At 50.0% G+C, this 17,312-nt stretch overlaps 1 protein-coding gene across 2 annotated transcripts in view; it reads left to right on the forward strand.

The window, feature by feature from the left end:
* VAV2 (vav guanine nucleotide exchange factor 2) overlaps positions 1-17,312 on the forward strand; it is a 125,756-nt gene that overhangs the window by 21,996 nt on the left and 86,448 nt on the right. For both annotated transcript variants that reach the window (XM_035555204.2, XM_035555205.2), the window contains exon 2: positions 7,962-8,078. In XM_035555204.2, the coding sequence (XP_035411097.1) occupies positions 7,962-8,078 (117 nt within the window). The remainder of the gene's footprint in view (positions 1-7,961; positions 8,079-17,312) is intronic.

The following is a 17,312-nucleotide window of genomic DNA, read 5'->3' on the forward strand; positions in this document are numbered from 1 at the left end:
GTCTTCAGCTAGAGGAGAAACGAGCCGGATTTAATGAGCGCAGGAGGGGGCTCTCTGTTGGAGGTGCCAGACGTGGGCAGGTTGAGCAATCCCTCCAAGCTCGTGAGGTCTCAGACCTTGTGTCTCGCTCGGTCCAAGCCGGGATTTGGCAGCCTGTTGGTAACTGTGCCTCGGAGACAGCCCCAGGCTGGTCTAACCCTGGGCTGCGTGGGAACATCTCAAAGAAGCCTCTCTGCATTTGTCTGCGATCCTGGTGCTGAAGAGCCTCAGAAGGCCCAGCTGGGTTTCTCATTTAGGGCACGGTGCTGGTACCGTGAGTTTTTCCCATGCTCAGCTGTAGCTCTGGGTGCACACAGCTCCGGTCCCTGCCCCGCACAGCTCTGAGGCAGGCCAGGACCTTGAGACAAAACTGCTTCTCTGCTTTTTCGTTTTCAGTCTTGGTGTATATGGCTATGGGAAGGGCGTCTGGGAGGGCAGGCGTGTGTCCTGGCTCTGGTTGTCATGCCATTGCCGTTTGGTGGCCCCAAAAGGACGAGGACAGGAATACAAGCTTCTGGTCTGTGAAGGATATGGCACATCATTACTGTCTAGGCAGGTCCTGCACCAGAGCAGGAGAGAGGCTGAGGAGGGATTTTCACACAAGAGATGCTGATCTGGGAGTAACACAAGGGCAGCTTTCAGCCCAGGGTTTTCCAGGGTGGTTCGGGATGTGAATTCTCTTTATTCAGCAAACAGGGCTTCCTCTTTCCTGGCTTCCTAGCAGCAAGGAGGCACGTTGCTCAAAGCAGTGTTGTCCTTCGTACAAAGAAGCCTGAAATTCCCTCCCTCAGGAGCTGCTGGGGCCTTCAGAGAGGGTCGGACCCAGCTGACTTTGCAAGAAGCTCGTGTTATTCCTGGGAATGGGTCTTTGCAGATCTCTTCTGTAGAGACATCCTAAAACATCAACCTCTGAAGTCTAATCAGCTGCCGGATGCAGTGCAGGGAATCTGGTTAGGGTTTTCTAAAACCTCAGTGGCAAAGATTTTGGTTTCTTAAACCTCAAAGCTGTGGTTGGGGTTTGCACCCATGCTGAACTTGTTGGGATTTTGGGTGGCCAGGCAGGAGGTGGAGAATTGCAGACCCCGTAAGTGTCCCTGATAGAAATGCTCCAGGTGTTACAACTAAATCCCTTCCCTTATCTGAGCGACTGCTGATTTTCCAGCAGATCCCTATGTCTGCAGACCCGGGAGGGCTTCACAAAGGAGGGAAGTATTGTCCTCAGCTGCAGCGCGGCCGTTTTCGCTGGGAAGTTGCAGCTTCCTTCCGCTCATTTAGAGCCCCCGCACTTCGCTCTGACCCCGCCATGGCAGGATGGCCCCGGCAGCTCCCCCACGTACTTTTAAACAAACCTGCTGGGAACGGCTCAGCCTGTCAATAAGCATAGGAAAAGTATTGATGCTGTCAAAACTTTCCCCCTGAGGATGTAAGGATCAGGGATTTCTGTGACTTTTTCCCTGCTCCAAACCAGGGGACGTTACCCCATCCCCTCCTCCAGCATTGCATTATCATCTTGGACTCAGTAGCTGCCTGATAGGATTTTTTTTATCCATGCTTCTGGATTTATTTTTTTTTTTAACTTTTTTCTCTGAAGGAGCATATATAGTGGAGGAAATGAGCCTGCTGTCCCAGACTGTGGCAGCCCTTGGGTTTGGGGTCAGCAAAACTTCCATAGGATGCACCCGCAGCGCTGGCTTGGCCCTCGCAGGGCTCCTTGGCGGGGTGACAGCAGCCCTGGGGGGACACCGCTGCAGCCCTGGGTATATTTGTACCTCTCTGTATCTTCTCTTTATGTTTCAGTATGTCCCTGTTTCCTGTGTGTCTCTGAGTAACTTGGATTTAATTGTTTGACCCCGTGCTGTGTCTCTCGCTCTTCCCACGTCCTCTGCACATTGGCCACCTCGGAGGTGTTTGCCTCGAGCCCTCTCCTCGTTTCAGTAAATGATGTTTTGTACGAAATCCAGGGGCTCTGGCTAATGTTTTTGCCAGCTCTGACTCAAGCAGCGCTGAAAGCCGTTCCTGTGTCTACAGCTGAGGTTTGTGAGTTCAGAGGATTTAATAGGTCACTCCAGGACCTCCCACTGTTTGTTGTTTTTTGTCTTTTGTATTGATTCTGTAATTTTATTCACATTCTGGCTTCCAGTCAGAAGCTAACTGGGAACTCTTTGCCTGCTTTACCTGAGCAGGAGCAAGGGAGGCAGCAGGGCCGGCGGTGGCTTTGCCATCAGATGCTGTGGTGCTGCCTGGTTGCTCGGTGCTGGGACACTGCTACATGCAGTAGATGCTGATTTCATGTTGTCCCTGGAAAATTAGGCCACAAAATGATGATAGTGATGTCTCAAGAGCCAATGTTCCTCGCTGGGAGGTGCCTCGGCTTGCTGTAGCTCTGGGTTTGCTCCCTTTCTTCCTCCCAGTAGTGAGGAGCTGTTGGTGTTTGCTCGAATAAATGATTGCTCTCCCTCAGGTGTTCTCCTAGGGCTAATCAGGGCTTGTGGATGGATGCAAGGAGAAGGAGAAGCTGCAGTGAGGTCAGTGCTCATCAGTGTTTTTGGCTCATTAATCAGCCTTGCTAAGTGGAGTTTGCCCAGCCCGTGAGGCTCTGCAGTAGGAATGCCTTTGAAATGGGGAGAAATAATAGCACTAAATTGTTGGAGAAATAATTTCATTCTCCACTTCTCAGTAGATAAATTTCCTGTCCAACAACCCGAAATTTAATCTGTCCATCTAAAGTAATTGATGAGTTGTGACTTGAATCCAAATGTAAATGGGAAGGGAAGTTTTCTGCAGCAAGATGTTTTGGATCACTTCCGTGGTGGCTGCTTTCTGCTGGAGGCAATGGCCCGAAGTGGGAGAGGCCCCAAAGCTGCAGAAGGTCTGGGGCTGCTGCTGGAGGGTGGCACGAGCTTCTATTGCCTTTGACTTTAATAACTGCTCCTGAAATCCTCCGGCAGTGCCTTGATGGGGAGTCGAGCTAGATCCGGCAGAGCCATTTGGAGAGATGAGCAGGTAAAGGTCATGGTTTAATGTGCAATTCGAAATGCACAGTTCCATTAGCTCCAGCCCTGTGGTTCCTGCTGGATACTTGGACGCCCTCAGACTTTCTCACTGCCTCTCGACTTCAAAGCAAGCAACGGGAGCTCGAGGAGCTCTGCTTGGTGTCGGCTGCAGGCCTGCTTGTTCCCCCTCCTGCATGCTGCTTATCTGAGCTCGTGCCACTTGGGCTGCCCCTCTGCAGTGCTGGAGTAGCACAGGGGGAACCCAGCATGACTCGGATGTCCTTTGGTGTTCTTAAGAGATTTACACCAGAGCTTACCCATTTCACCACCGATGATCGCAAATTCCCATTTTTCTCAATGAGGGCCCTTCCCTTCCCCGTTTGTGAAGGCTGTGATAAGCAGATGCTCACAGCTCCCCGCCGGAGGCTTACTTTTTGCCTGGTGCATGTGCGTTGTGTTGGCAGCCAGATAAGAGGAAATCTTACATCACGGGCAGGAAGTGCTAAAGAAAGTTACTTTCGTCATTCGTCAATGGGTTATCTAAAACGGTAAAGCTACAGCATTCCTTGCATGCTGCAGGGTCCATTTAAAGCCCATGGCTTTGGACGAGGTTCAGCAGCGTGGATTCGTGCCCAGTCACCCAGAACTATTGCGTGTGGCTCCGGTCCTCCTAACCCAGCCCCCTGCTGTCACTGCCTCCCTCTTAGGCCGGCTCTGAAAGGCTGTGAGCTTTTGCATGATCCTGCCCCGCTGGATAAACCACCTGCCCTGCTTCCTTCCTCTCCCTATATTCTGCCCCGTCATCCATTTTCCCCTGGAGACCCCGAGCCTTGCACCAGTCCCCCAGCTGGGGATGCTTTGCGCCGTCCAGAATGCAGGGACTGGAGGCTGCTGTGATGTTCATGTGAGCATCCTCAAAATCTACCTCAGGCAGTTTGGTTGTTGGGCGAATGCTGCTGCCGTCACAGGCTCCTTGTGTCCCGTTAACAAAGCAGGCTCCAGTGGGAGCCAGAAATGCATGTGGCTTTCCGGCCTGGGAAGCATGTGATTATCTCTGCTGTTTGCGCTCTCTGTCCGAGCCGAGGCTGGGGGATGGTTTCCAACCTAAACCAGGCATGCTTGAGCGTCTGGAGCTTTTTCTAAAGAATTGACTTGGGAAGCTGCTGCTGTCTGATTCACACAGGTGCTGCTGGGTGCCCTGTCCCTGGGACTGCAGCAATGGTGACTGGAGGGGGGCACGTGGAGCAGCAGGGCACTGAGCACCACCTCATCCAGGGTCTCTGAACTAATTAAGTTTAATAAAACAATGAATAATATAATAAAAGCCTTTTTTAGAAAAAAATCCCAGAAGTTCCCCAGGTGCAAGGCTGCTGTGATCCTGCTGGGGCAATGGGGCTCTTGCTGCCCCGCTTTGTACAGCGGGTTTCTGCAGGGCTGAGGCGGGACGGGCTGGGGCTGGCAGCAGTTTGTTCACCTTACTGCACTGCAGGGGGGTTAAAAATAAGCAAAACTGTTCTGAAACTGGGTGTACACAGGTGCTGCGGCCCTTCTGCTGCCAGGACGGCTCGGGGGGGCAGGAGCTGGACTGTAGTGGCTGCCTTCTACGTAGCGGTGGCTTGTTACAACCCTCAGGATCTGTTCAAGACGTTTAGTTTCACCAGATGTGTCCTGCTCAGCTCCATCCCTGCTCCCGTTGCCTCTTCATTCGGGCTTTTAAAGCCCCCCTGTCCAGAGCACCCTGGATGGAGGTGGTCGCCTTTGGAGCCTGGGCAGAGGTACGAGGGGAGCTGCTGGCATGAGCAGATGCTGTGGTCTCTGGGGTCTGGTCCCAGGACTGACCATTCTGGTTGCTGGTGGTGTTTTCCCCAAAAGTGATGGCTCGAGGGGGCTGAGCCCATTCTGGGTGCAGAGGAGGGTGACAGCCAGGCTCAGGGTATGACCCTGCACCAGGAGATCCCAGGACCCTGCTTCAGGTCTCGCCTTGCTTGAAGCTGTATAAATGACACCACTGATTTGGGGCCTGGCAGGTGTTGAATGAGCTCCATGGAGAACACTGATTTCTCTTTCTCCTGTGGATTGTTTACTAGTCCTAAGTTGTGATTGACTGGTAAATAAAATGGCCTTGGCACAGCTCATGTTCAACTGTAGCTAACTTTAACATGGGGCCCTTGAATAATATTACCAAGCCAATAACTCATAGTCCTCCATCCCAGCCTCAAAATGCTTGTGAGCAAAAGCACAAAGAAGGTGCTTTGTGGATCGGTGAGACAAATAGTGCAGGAGGGAACTGTGCCCCCACATTTAGCTGCAGTTGTCACCCCAGGTGGTGGCAGTGCCAGTGGGCCAGCGTGGTGGCCTTGCTCTGCTGCCCCATCCCTGGTGCCGGAGCATGACCGCAATGCTCTGGCCACATGGGTTTGGTGGCCTGGCTGGCTTTCTGGGGGATGCTTTTAGGATTTGCTGCTTCCTGCCCGTTTTGTGCTTTACATTGGGCCTTCTGAGCATCTCTTTAAACAGATTATGGGGTTCTTCCTTGATGTAGTCATCATTTTTGTAGTCATCACCTGGAACTGCAGGAAGGGCAGTGGCACTGCTGCGGGGCAGCTTCTGCTAATTTAGCAGCTGGTGGCCTGATGCCTTCCAGATTTTAATTGGATGAATGAAGACAGTTGGATACAGCTGATGCTGAACGGAATATCTGGTGCTGTCCTTCCTCGCCGAGGCCAAGCTGAGATGGGGGGAGCTCTGTCCGACCCAGCCCTGTGGCAGCGCTGGTGCTCACTGGCTGGTAGAAGAGCTGTCAGGACAAGGCATTTCATCCGCTCGGATGTGCGAGCTCTCGGAGACGTCTCAGAAGGTAGTGTGAAGCCAAAGCTTTTCAGGGAGTTGAACCCAAAATGCATGGTGCGGGGAGGGTTCAGGTTCTCATGTCTTTCACACAAGGGGCTTCTTTCGCTTTGCTGAACATTGGCTCTGGGAAAGTCGATCTCGCCCGAGCCCCCAAGCCTCAGGAGGCAAGGAATGCTCTGCGGAGGAAGGGTGCCTCTTGCTGTGTGCAATCGTGGCTGTAACCTGGGTCATTAGCTTTCAGAACTGGGCTTAAAAGGACTTAAGATAAACACGTGCTAGAAATCTGAATTCAATGAGACTGCAGTGCAACAGAAAATGCAGCCCTGCTGCAGGCAACTGCCCTGCACAGGGTGCAAATCCTTGTGGAGACCCGGCAGACAAAGTTATGAAATAATCTGTATCAGCGAGAGAGGTTGTAAAGAAATTCCGAAAAAACTCTCAGTCTAGACAGATTATATTTACTGCGGTGTTTATGTGAGATAGAGGAATGCCCTAGAAAAACAGAACTGTTTTCAGTTTCTGCCTCCGGCACTTGCTTGTCTAATGAGAGTGCCGATGTGATGGCTGCGTGCTGGGGAGCTTGGCTCTCGCTTGGCGGCTTCGTGTGGATGGGGCTGGAGTGGGGAAGAAGGGTAAAAGGTTATTTGTGCCTTTGTGTAGGTAAATCCTCCTGTTATTAACGAGATGGTTTTGCTAATCCATCACCACCAACCTTAAATTTAATCCCAAATGCAACAATGCCAACAAGCTGCATTGCAATTATGTTTATGGAGATGTGATGACCCCAAAGATTGTTTGAATCTTTTAATTAAAAATAAGCTCTTTTATTTTTCTTTGGCTGAAGTTTGTTTTTGCATGGTGTCGGTTAGTGCTGGTTGAGGAGCACATGCAAACTCCTGCAAACGCAGCTCGCAGCCCCTGCCTGGTTTTCACATGGGGCAGATTCACTCCCGATGGGCTGATTTATATAAAAGCTTTTGAGTTGTACATGTTTGTGAGGAATTTGCTGAAAAAGAATGGTATAAAAATGCAGCAATAAATTGAAGAGATTTTGTGGAATAGCTTGAGGAAGCAGAAGGAAGTGGAATTAATGGCTTGCTCAGCACAGTCGGTCAATCCTGATGAAGGACGCAGGTGATGCAGCCACACAAGTGAAACAGATTTTTATGCTTCTCATCCCAGTCCCTGTGCTGCCAGGCATCGCTGTTGGAGCGAGACTGCAGTCCCTAGGCTTCAAAACCCCCAGTGCTCACGAAGCACCAGCCAGTTATTGCTTTTGTCAAAGATGGGATCTTGGAGGACACGAACAAATGGCACGCTGTTTTGCTGGCTTAGCTACCTGAGTAACTGAGGGTGGTCCTAGAGACGTGGGACTGCTGCTTCTAAACCTGAAGACTTGCAAAGCGTGATGGAAGCAGTCTGGCAATTGCCCTGGGCTTGGGCACGGGCTCAGGGCAGGGTCAGGAGCAGCTCTGCTGGCTGCTGGTGTTCCTGGTGCCTGCAGTACAGAGGCACAAGGACAGGGGTTAAAATGTTACTTGAATAAGTTGTTGCTTCAGCCCCGAAAGCAACAAGCTACAGTTTTCAATGTCTCAATCTTTTGGCTTGTTTGGGATGTGTGTGTGTGCATGCACGTGTGTGTTGTACAGTAAGAGCTACAAAGAGCGATGCAATGTGTGCAGCTTTTGCAGGGAACCAGTGGGATCATGTTGGATATGGTTAAAAGTACAACACTGGGCTTCTGTAGAACATCGACTGTAATTTATATTTGGCTTGAGGCTTGAAAGAGAAACGTCCTGGCTTCAGCTTTCGAGCCTTTCTGCAATGTTACCTTATGTTTGAACTGTGGAACTTGTTTTTCAAAAGGGCGTTTGTTTCTGGTGTGCAGCTGAGAACACAGAAGTCCTAACAGGGCACCAGGAGGCCGACATCTTCAGGAACAACAAATAAACTAATGCATCGTTTTTCAGTGCAAGTTTCTGAGTTCCTGTAACTCGTCTCACGTGAATTTAACTCAAGGCACAAATTTTAACTGAGATTTCTTGCTTATATTTTCTCCCTTTCTTTTGTTTCTCCTAGTTCCTCTGCTTGAAGAACATCCGAACCTTCCTAAAAGTGTGTCACGACAAATTTGGGTTAAGAAACAGTGATCTGTTTGATCCCTTTGACCTCTTTGATGTTCGGGATTTTGGAAAGGTAAGAGGTGCTGAGTTCTGGGGAAGCGACGGTTCTGGTGTTGCGGGCCCCAGGCTGTTCTCTGGACTTGTGCTGTAGCTCAAATATGAAGGTTTTGTGTGTTTCTGAGCAACTTCTGCACCCTTAACCCATGCATTGGGCACCTGTTCCCCTGCGCTTATGGTAGCGTGCATATCTAGGGGTTGATTGTGTTGTGTATTTAATTAGTGAAGGGAGATCAAGCCTTCAGGCTTTGGTTTTAGACTGCAGAGCCTCCATGATCAGTCTCTCAAGTATGTGGCAAGTGTCTATTCTGGGGAGTCAAATTATCCTTATATACATGTTCAGAAGAGCTGTTGGGAGAGCCAAGGGTCTGGGTGTTGCAATGGGGTCAGGATTTCAGGTCCCATGCCCAGTTGTAGAGCTGGGGGGCCTGCACCATCTCCTGCGTGAAGCCCCAGCAGCACGTTTCCAGCGTGGGGTCCCTTGTCCACAAACGCTTCTGGTTTTGCCCAGGTGTGGGTGCAAACCTTGCACTGTCCTCCCCCAGCTGCTGCCCGTGCCACGGCTGCGAGCAAAACATCTTTACCGAAATCACTGTTGGGTTTGTAATGGGGCTGCCGAGTTTCCCTGGCGGTCAGAAAGTTTCAGGGTTTCAGGCCAAGGCAAAATTAGTCCCCTGAAGTGCTTCTGAAAAATGCATGTGGAGGTTTCTCCTGCCAGCAGCTCCGGGATGCTGGCTGTGTTTGTGCTGTGTGTCACCTAGACGAGAGGAGCGAGCGAAGACGTTTTTGTTTTGCTGTAATTGATGGGTGGCACTGCATGCTGAACGAGACCCAGCTGCAAGGGAGGAAAATCCTACACGATTTTGACAAGAGACTGTCATTCTGATATCCTTGCTTTTGACATGCACAGCATCAGGGCTGCGCTGTTACTCTGATGGATACTGGGCTCAGGGAGGCTGTTACGCAGGACAATCGCTATATTCTGCGGTGGAAGCGGTGTTAAAAGATTTATTAAAGCTCTCTATTGTTTTACCTGCTTTTGAGCTACCAGGCACGAGCTGCTTGAAGGCATCTTCTCTTCTGATTATCCAACGAGTAGATTTTCACTGCTGATGGGGATATATTATTTGATATTTATTGCCTAATTTATTTCTGGACCATTATCTGGAATGTGCAATTGCAGGGGCTTGTTTTATGAGTTTTTTTGATTTATGAAATACAAGAAGGCTTTTGTTGTTCTGGGAATATGAATGCACAGAGGGAACCTTTTGGGCTGGGGAAAGAACCGCTGCTAATTAAAACGCTGCTTTATCGTCACGTTCTCTCTTGCTTTGTGCTGTTTCAAATTGCCACAGAAGCCTGCTAATCGAGCCTGGTGCTAAGCACTTCTGGAACATGTCAGCTGAGTGCGGTTTGGTTTCCTTTGTGTTCTGGTTAGGGAGCAGCCATTCCCGACTCCTCCTGTTTACTTTTTGGAGGTCATTCAGAGCTGCGCAGGCCTTTGGGCTCTGACTTGGGAAGGAGACGATTTGCCGTTTGCTCTTAACCCGTGACAGCTGGGTGCTTTAAGAGATTTCAGGAGGAAACTTAATGCAAACTTCTGAGAAATCCTGGCATACTTTATTGCCTGGGTCTTGCTTATTTTCATGTGCATTGTCGTCTTCAAACAGCCTTACAAGGTTTGTGAGGCACGGATTCTGTACACAAACACCTTGCTGATCTCTTCCTGATGTGCTTTTTATGAATTTGGTGGGGGATATCAGCTGTTCAGCTCTGCACCGCCCTAAATCCCTCTGGAAGCCTTTCAAAACGTCCCCATTGTCTTTGCCACCTTTCATTCCCACTTTATCCTCAGATCTGTTTTCAACAGTGGCAAAGCAAATAAACAGGGAAAAATCTGCTGCTGACCAGAGCGCCTTTCCATTTGAGTCACAATCCTGCAGCCCTGAGAGCAAAAGGAGCCTTTAATTCATGCTCCAACTGGCCAAATGCAGACTTCACACACAAAAAATTCTTCCTGAAGCCGCTCATTATTTAGATCAATAGCACTTTTTGGCTACCAGACACTTATGCCGTGTCAGAGGCTTTCTGAGCAGCGCACAGCAATAGCTGACCATTTAATTACACAGGAACCTTGGTGGAGTGGTGCTGGGTGGTTCCTTTCTGGGTACTATTAAAGTAGTTATTTCTCTCCTCCAAACCAGTCAGGCAGTTAGACAGCAATCGCCAACAGCACTTGGATTTGCTGAAGTGTAATTACCAGGCAGAAAGGCAGCGGATCGCGTTCATGTGGTGCCAGCCTGTACGTAAAGGGACCTGACCTGAACGAAGGAAGATGCTGCTGCTTTAGAAGAGGAAGAAAAATCAGATCTGCCTTGCCTTGACTGGCAGATTTTCTGAAAATGAGGGTTTTCCACAGATACTGTTTGCTTCCCAAGGCAGGATGTGAGCAGAGAAGAGCTGCTTTAGGCTCCGCGGAGCCCCCTCCGAGGCAGCAAACGGGGTTGGGACATTGATTTTCGTCCCTGGTTTTGCTGCTTCCTTGAGGTTTAAGCTCGGGAAGTTACTGCTTTCCTGCTGTCGCTGGGATAACAGCTGGAGAAATGGGATTGTGGTCCATGCAGGCTTCTCTCGCCCCAGTCCCTGTGGAGCTGAACAGACCCATCCCTGCCTTCGTGGGATGTTGGGTAATTGGCAAGCCCAGGCTTTTGCCAAGCAGATGCGTCATGGTTCTTGTAATCTGGGTTGCAGTGTTTCCCAGTTACCCAAGGGAGCTGAAAGGCCAGTTTAAATTGCTCACAGACAGTTTTTTTCCAATGTCCAGTTGTTTAGCAATCCCGCCGTGACAAGGGACAGGCTGCATTTCGTGGCAGAGGGTGCCAAAAGTGACCTGAGAAGCTGACCGGCTACATTTCTAGCTGGGCCCCTTCTAGACACCTTAATACACTTTTCTACAAGTTGGATCTCCACTTCCTTTTGGTTTGCTTAAATCTTTTTCCTTTACAGTGGATCAAAAGCCCTCGGTAAGGACTAGGGACGTGAAATAAGGGTCTGGTCTTGCAGGAGTGGGCGCTGCAGGGGTGCCGTGCCCCCCTTTTGCTGCTACAGCCTGGCTCCTGATGGAGAAAGAAAATTAAATAAAAACACAGTGCTCATGTACGTCGTGGTGTTGTGCAGTGCTTCATGCACATTTAATAGCAGTGATGATATAAAATGCAACTCTTATTGGACTTGCGAATTTATTAGCACTGACTATAACGAGATAAAATGCACATAAATATGGATTAAACTCTTTATCACTCTATTAGTCAGCATGATAGTAGCAAGGTTCATTAAAGGGAGTTACTCATTTTCAATAACTTGCAGTAATGTACGTTTTTTTGGAGAAATATAGTTCAAATATTCATAAACCCGCGGAGCGTGCCATTTATTAGCCTCCTACTCCTCTCTTCTCTCCTGATGTGCGTTTAATTGTCCTGACTTTTTCTTTTGAAGTTCCTGGACTGCCTGAAAAAAGGTTTTTTTTTTTTTTTTTTTTTTTTTTTTTTTTTTTTTTTTTTAGGACAGGGGTCTTATGTCTTACTGCCCCCAGCAGCCCCGTTTTCAGAGCCTGCAAAATGTTTGAAGCTCCCTGCTGTTGGGACAGGGTACTGGGAGAGCGGCAAGGGGACTCAGCCCCAAGCCTCCAAAATGCCCTGCTGCCACTCAGAGACACAAGATTTCTGCTTGACTTGAGTGTGGAGAGCATTGTCAGGATTATTTAAGGGATTTTGAGACATTTCTGCTGAGGGCCAGTGGTGTTTTGTGTTGCTCAGACTCTTTGCTGAGAGTTCCCCTCCCTCCATCACCTCCAACTTCAAGCACACATTAATACCCCCGCGGCAGTGTTTTACGGGGGGACTTTAAAACTGGGCACGCGCTTTTAACGTAGCCTGAGCACATAATGGGGGGTGGGAAGGGGGAGATTTATGTGAAACAGTATAGGTAGTTGAAAATTGCAAGGCTCTCAGATAAACGGCTGTGTTTCAGTGCCATAACAAACAACACGAGCTCAACGCCTGCCCTCCCGCTGCTAACCCGCTGGCGGTGGGAGCAGCTCTCCTTTTCCCTTTCTGGATTTTTTTTTTTTTTTAGTACTTTATTTTTTATTTCTGCCTTCTTGTAGCCAAGAACAAACTGAAAGTCGTGCCTTTCTGCTGCATGGAGTGGCCCGGAGCAGAGCTGGGGGTGGCCGAGCTCGGCACCCTGTCCCCTGCTGCTGCTGGCTGGGCTGCCCGCGTGCCTTGCGTCCTGGTTATTTGCAAATCCCCCGGGGGAACGGGCAGCAGCACAGCCCTCCCCTTGTTGTGGCCCTCTGTGCCAGTTATTCAGGTGGCTGGACGTGTGTCAAGAAAAGGGATCCTATCGGAGGCGATACTGCTTCTAATTGCCGTATAACTCACAAGATGCGTGTGCAGCGGGTGGGGAGGGAGGTGAGGAGCCTTCTCCAGAAGAAGGGCGTGTGTATTTTTTTTAATTCCCAAGGGAGTAGTAGAATAACTGCCTTGCAAAAAGATGTGTGTGTGTGTGATTGCATGCAAGAAACCAGGAACCTGCTTAACTCCTTGCCAGCCCGGTGCTTACAGTGACATTGTCCCAGAGGAGCAGGAGCCGTGGCTGCATCCCCAGTCTCTGCTCCCCTTCGTGTGCCTGTGCAGAGAGAGCAGTCAAGCTCTGGCTAGCTCCAGCAGGGCAACATTTTGCTTTAATTACATTTGATTTTTCTATTTTGAAGCTGTTGCGCTTTTCAGGAGTGAGCAAAGAGCTTTACCAACAAGCTGAAAATTCACATGCGGCGTGGATGCTGCTCGGGGGGATTTTGCCCAGCCCCTTGGGGGCTGCAGGTCCTTGCTGCAGGGAGGAGCAGCCCTGGCAGAAGCAGGGCAGCCTGCTGCAGCTCTCAGACTGATTAAATCCCTGGCTGCTCGCAGGAGCTGCGGGTGGCATTTGGTCCCTCCCGTGCAGGCTGGCACGCTGTTCAGCTGGGGTTATGTTGGCTGACGTTCGGCCACCCATGTTCCAGATAGCTGGAATCGTGCAGGATATCACCATGAACTCTACAAATGGCAAAAGCAGACTGGAAGAGGATGGTTTGGTTTTCTTCCCACCTTTTTTTTGCAAGCTTATGGGTCCGTTTGGGTTGGGTGTTGCTTTTGTGTCAGGGCATCCAAGCTCAGGGCCAGCCATGCCCAGGGCAATGCTGTCGGGGGGCACCCGGCTGCAGGATGCAGGGAGGGGGCGGCGGCAGGCTGGGTTAGCAGGTGCGGTGCGTCCTGCAGATGTTTTCAGCCAGAATGCTAAAAGCAAGCACAGGAAACCCTGATGCCGAACTTCTCTAAAGCACGGGGCAAACGAATTGCAGATTTCTGTGGCTAGCCAAGCGTGCAGCAGGCAATGCTTTCTGCTGCGCCGTGCACCAGCCTGTTATGGCGCGGTGTTTGCTGTAGGAGATGCAGGGGGTGTTGCCACACATCATGTATGTTTTTAGGGTCCAAATCCTGAAAACTTCCCCCTGGTCTCCTGTTAACATTGCCCTGAAGTAACTGGCGGATTAAAAATCTCCTAGCAGCCTGCCGCAGTTTGCAACCAAAAGGACCACGCTGGTTTACTTTGTGGTCTTCAGGGTCCAGTGACAGCACCGGGGCCTCAAATCATGCACATGTACCAAGCTGCTGGTAAAAGCAGTTTGTCTCTTACTGCACCCTAAAGCAAACCCCTGGTGTGAAACACCTGGGTGTCACCAGCCCAGGAAGCTGGGTGCTGAGCTGTGCCCTGTGCTGTCCCCTCCTGTCCCTGGCTGGGCCGGAGGAGAGGCTGCTTAAAAAGCAGAGGTTTTAGCTGCGAGGTGGCCGGTTATCTCTGCTTTCTCCTTCTCCTTTCTCCTTTTCCTCCCTCTCCTACTTGCAAATCGGCACTGTTTATAGATGCACAGCTCCGCCGTGGAACTGAAAGAGCCAGAAATGTTCGTTCTGGGAAGCTTTGCTTTTTTTTTTTCTCTCCCCTCTTGGCTGCTTTCCCCAGTATTTTTCCAAGGGGTCACATTAAGGGGTATTATGTTTCAGATCAAACAAGCACAGGCAGGATCTTTCCTAACTCCCATAGTCTGCATGGGAGAATTGTGCAGTTGGGCCTCAAACTGCAACCGAAGTGTTGTAATGTGCAGGGAGTCGGAGGTATTGATCAGGACATGGGTAAACACGTATTCTTAATGTGTATGAAATTGATTTTCTTGCACTTCCGTGATTTGGCTGAGCTCTTCTTGTAGTCATATTAGACAAGATAGGGGGGTGGGGAACCTGAAAGCAGTAAAACATCCACACGTCTGTGCCTCCAAAAAGGGGAAGGGGTGCAGTCTGTCTCTTTTCTGTGACCCTACAGCTTTTGTCTGTTGTTTGAAAAATGCCTGGCTGCTTTTGAACCCCACAAGATGTTTTTTTTATTACATTATCAGGCGTTTGTGACTTAATGATTTGGTCGTGGTCATCACGACTGAAAGGTGTCAACAGGCAGAGTCAGTCCTTCGGTGCCTCAGTGCTCCATTAGTGCATCTGGCATCACTTGAGCTCAACCGTTCAGCGTGCTTGTGCTTTGGGAAAGGAAGGAAACACATCCCGTGTAATGTCATTTAAAGCAATCTCGGAATAAAATGAGGTTTTTATTCTGTAACGAGCCAGGGATCTTCTGTTTCTTCATTAAAATCTTCCCCAGATTTCCTAGCCTCTCGAAGTTACAGCGTCTGATAATGAAACTGTCTCAAGGCCAAATGCTTCGGTTATGAAGAATAATTAACATTTCTTGAAACAGATTAACGTGTGGGTGTAACCATGTTTTAGCAGAACGTGCAAAAAGTGAAACTCTCAGCCTGAAAGCACTGCCATGACCGAACTTCTCAAACCCCACTGCTCAGGGTAATTCTGCTCAGCATCTTCCCTGTGAAACAGATTAAAGGAAAAGGGGAGAAAAAAGCCTCTGCAGCAAACCGATTCCTCCTGGGGCAAAGGAGAGCGGGTGCAAGTTAGCGTATCAAAGCATCATGCCCCAAAACAGGCACCCTGATGCTGGGATGGAGCCGGGGTGCCTGGTGCCCATTCCCCAGCCCATCCTGGGAGAAGGGGACAGGGCTGGGGCGCACGGGGGGGACCTGATTTGGCCTGGTCAGCCTCCTCCTGCATTGACACTTTGCATTCGGGCAGTCACATATTGAAGCGAAATGTTAATGTTTCACGGCAAATAAACATTGCTCAAAGTGGGGGCAGAAAAATTGTGTGTTGAAACCTCGGCTCCTCAGCAGAGCGTGGTTTCGGTGAGGTTTGCTATTAACACCCAGGTCTCCTGCCATCTCCTGATTCAAGGGGCTTCACGGTGCTGAGGCAGTGACTTGGGGGTGCTGCTGCTTTCTCCTTTCCATCCCTGCCTTGTTCAAGAGAATTTAAAAAAAAAAAAAAAAAAAGGCATCTCAGACTGTTTTGTTCCACTCTTTCAAAATGGGCTGCTTGTTTGTTCTTGGAGCGCTTCCAGACTTTTTTTTTTCCCTTTTTCTTCAGAAATGAGTTATTTCTTCAAAACCGCCCTGTACTTTCAGGATTCCTCCGGGTGATTCCCCTGCCCGCTCCAGCTGGGTGTGCAGGGCTGGGGGGCCTGGAGAGCTTGGTGATGGGTGTTCCAGACCCGCACGGGCTGCACTGGGTGCATCAGGGCAGTGACATGGGATCAGGTGGCTTGGATCTGCAGTGCTGGCAGGGAACAATTTCCTTTGAATGGGTTTTAAATAGCTTCCCTGAGCATCGCAGGTGAAGCCAGGATCATGGAGACATGTGAAAGCCACCTGCATGGGCTGTGTGATGTTCCTAACTATCGTTTTCCTGCTGGGAAAGCTGGTGCGTTCCTCCTGGGGACAAGTGCCTCTGCGTTTCCCAGCCCTTCCCAGCTTTGCCAGGTTTTGAGCTAGGCAAGGAAGAGGCAGGGAGGCACGGTGCCTGCCACCAGTGTCGATGTGCAGTTTTTTGCTGTACCTGCAGCCGGACAGCAGCGCTTGCCAGCCCTCGATGCTTTGCAGATTGAGTTAATGAGCCTCAGATGGTGATGCCGCAGCTCGCTCATTTATGCTCTCAGTCTTAATGGCGTGTGTGTAAGTGAGGCGTTCTCCTCTTCAACATTGTTTTCTTCCTACTAATTACATATTAAAGCATAATCGCGGTAGCAAGAAAGCAGCCTTAATGCACCCTGGGTAAAGCTAACGATGTGGGCACGCTATTTAGGGGCGTTTGTCAAAGTTCCCTATCCCAAGCCTGTTGTTAGTAACTTCAGGAATTTCTGAGCCAGCATAGACTTGGTAAATGTTTGTAGTCATTCCTCCTAATGAATAAGGCTTGTGTGGGAGAGGCTGATGGAGCTGTGGTGGAGATTTTTCCCTGGCTAACAGATGGTGGGGATTTCACAGCCTGTTACTGAAGTTTTGAAAAAGGTGGTTCAGGGGAAGGAGCTAAATGCAAATGGGCTGGAAGTAAGGCAGATCGGAGCCAGCACTGTGTATGTTCTTCTGGGACTTCGGGAGTGGTGCTTCCCTCCCTAATCCTAGGGCAAGGCTTCATCTTGGTGCCTCACTGCTGACACTACTGCTGCTGGTGTCCAGCACCTTCTCTGCGACCTCTGCTGCATGGCAGAGCTCGTCTCCATCTCCTGTGTTTGCCACCTTCGGGATTTCCCTGACTTCAGGCAGCTCTGGAGCGTGTGTCTAACTTGAAGGCCACAGAGGGGCTCAGCAGTGAGGAGAACTTGTACAATATCTGGGTTCTGAGTTGTCTGAGTTGGTGCAGATGTGGCCCAAGAAGCAGCAGTTGGCCCAGGCCCTGCAGAGTGGTGGCAGGGGGCAGTGATGGAGGCCCAGCAGTTGTGGGCCCCGACCTGGTGTAGCCCCCCAGCCTTTAAGAGCCTCTCGTTGAAGACAGGTGAATTACTCATATGGGTAGGGAGACAGTCGCGCAGATATTTGCATTGTATGGTCTTTGAGGATGCAATGAACGTCCCACAGAGAATAATGAATATCGTACAGTTAAAGGTGTACTCTTGTCTCACTTTGTTTTGTGTGTCTAACTTAAAATACACCTCTGGAGAGACCGGATGTAAAAGTGGTGTTTTGACAAAGAAAACTGAGTTTTCTTAAGGGGAAAAAAAATGAGAAAAGCCCTCTCCCAGTAAGCAGACCCCTCAG

The sequence above is a fragment of the Cygnus atratus genome, chromosome 19 (assembly GCF_013377495.2).
Source record: "Cygnus atratus isolate AKBS03 ecotype Queensland, Australia chromosome 19, CAtr_DNAZoo_HiC_assembly, whole genome shotgun sequence".
Taxonomy (NCBI): domain Eukaryota; kingdom Metazoa; phylum Chordata; class Aves; order Anseriformes; family Anatidae; genus Cygnus; species Cygnus atratus.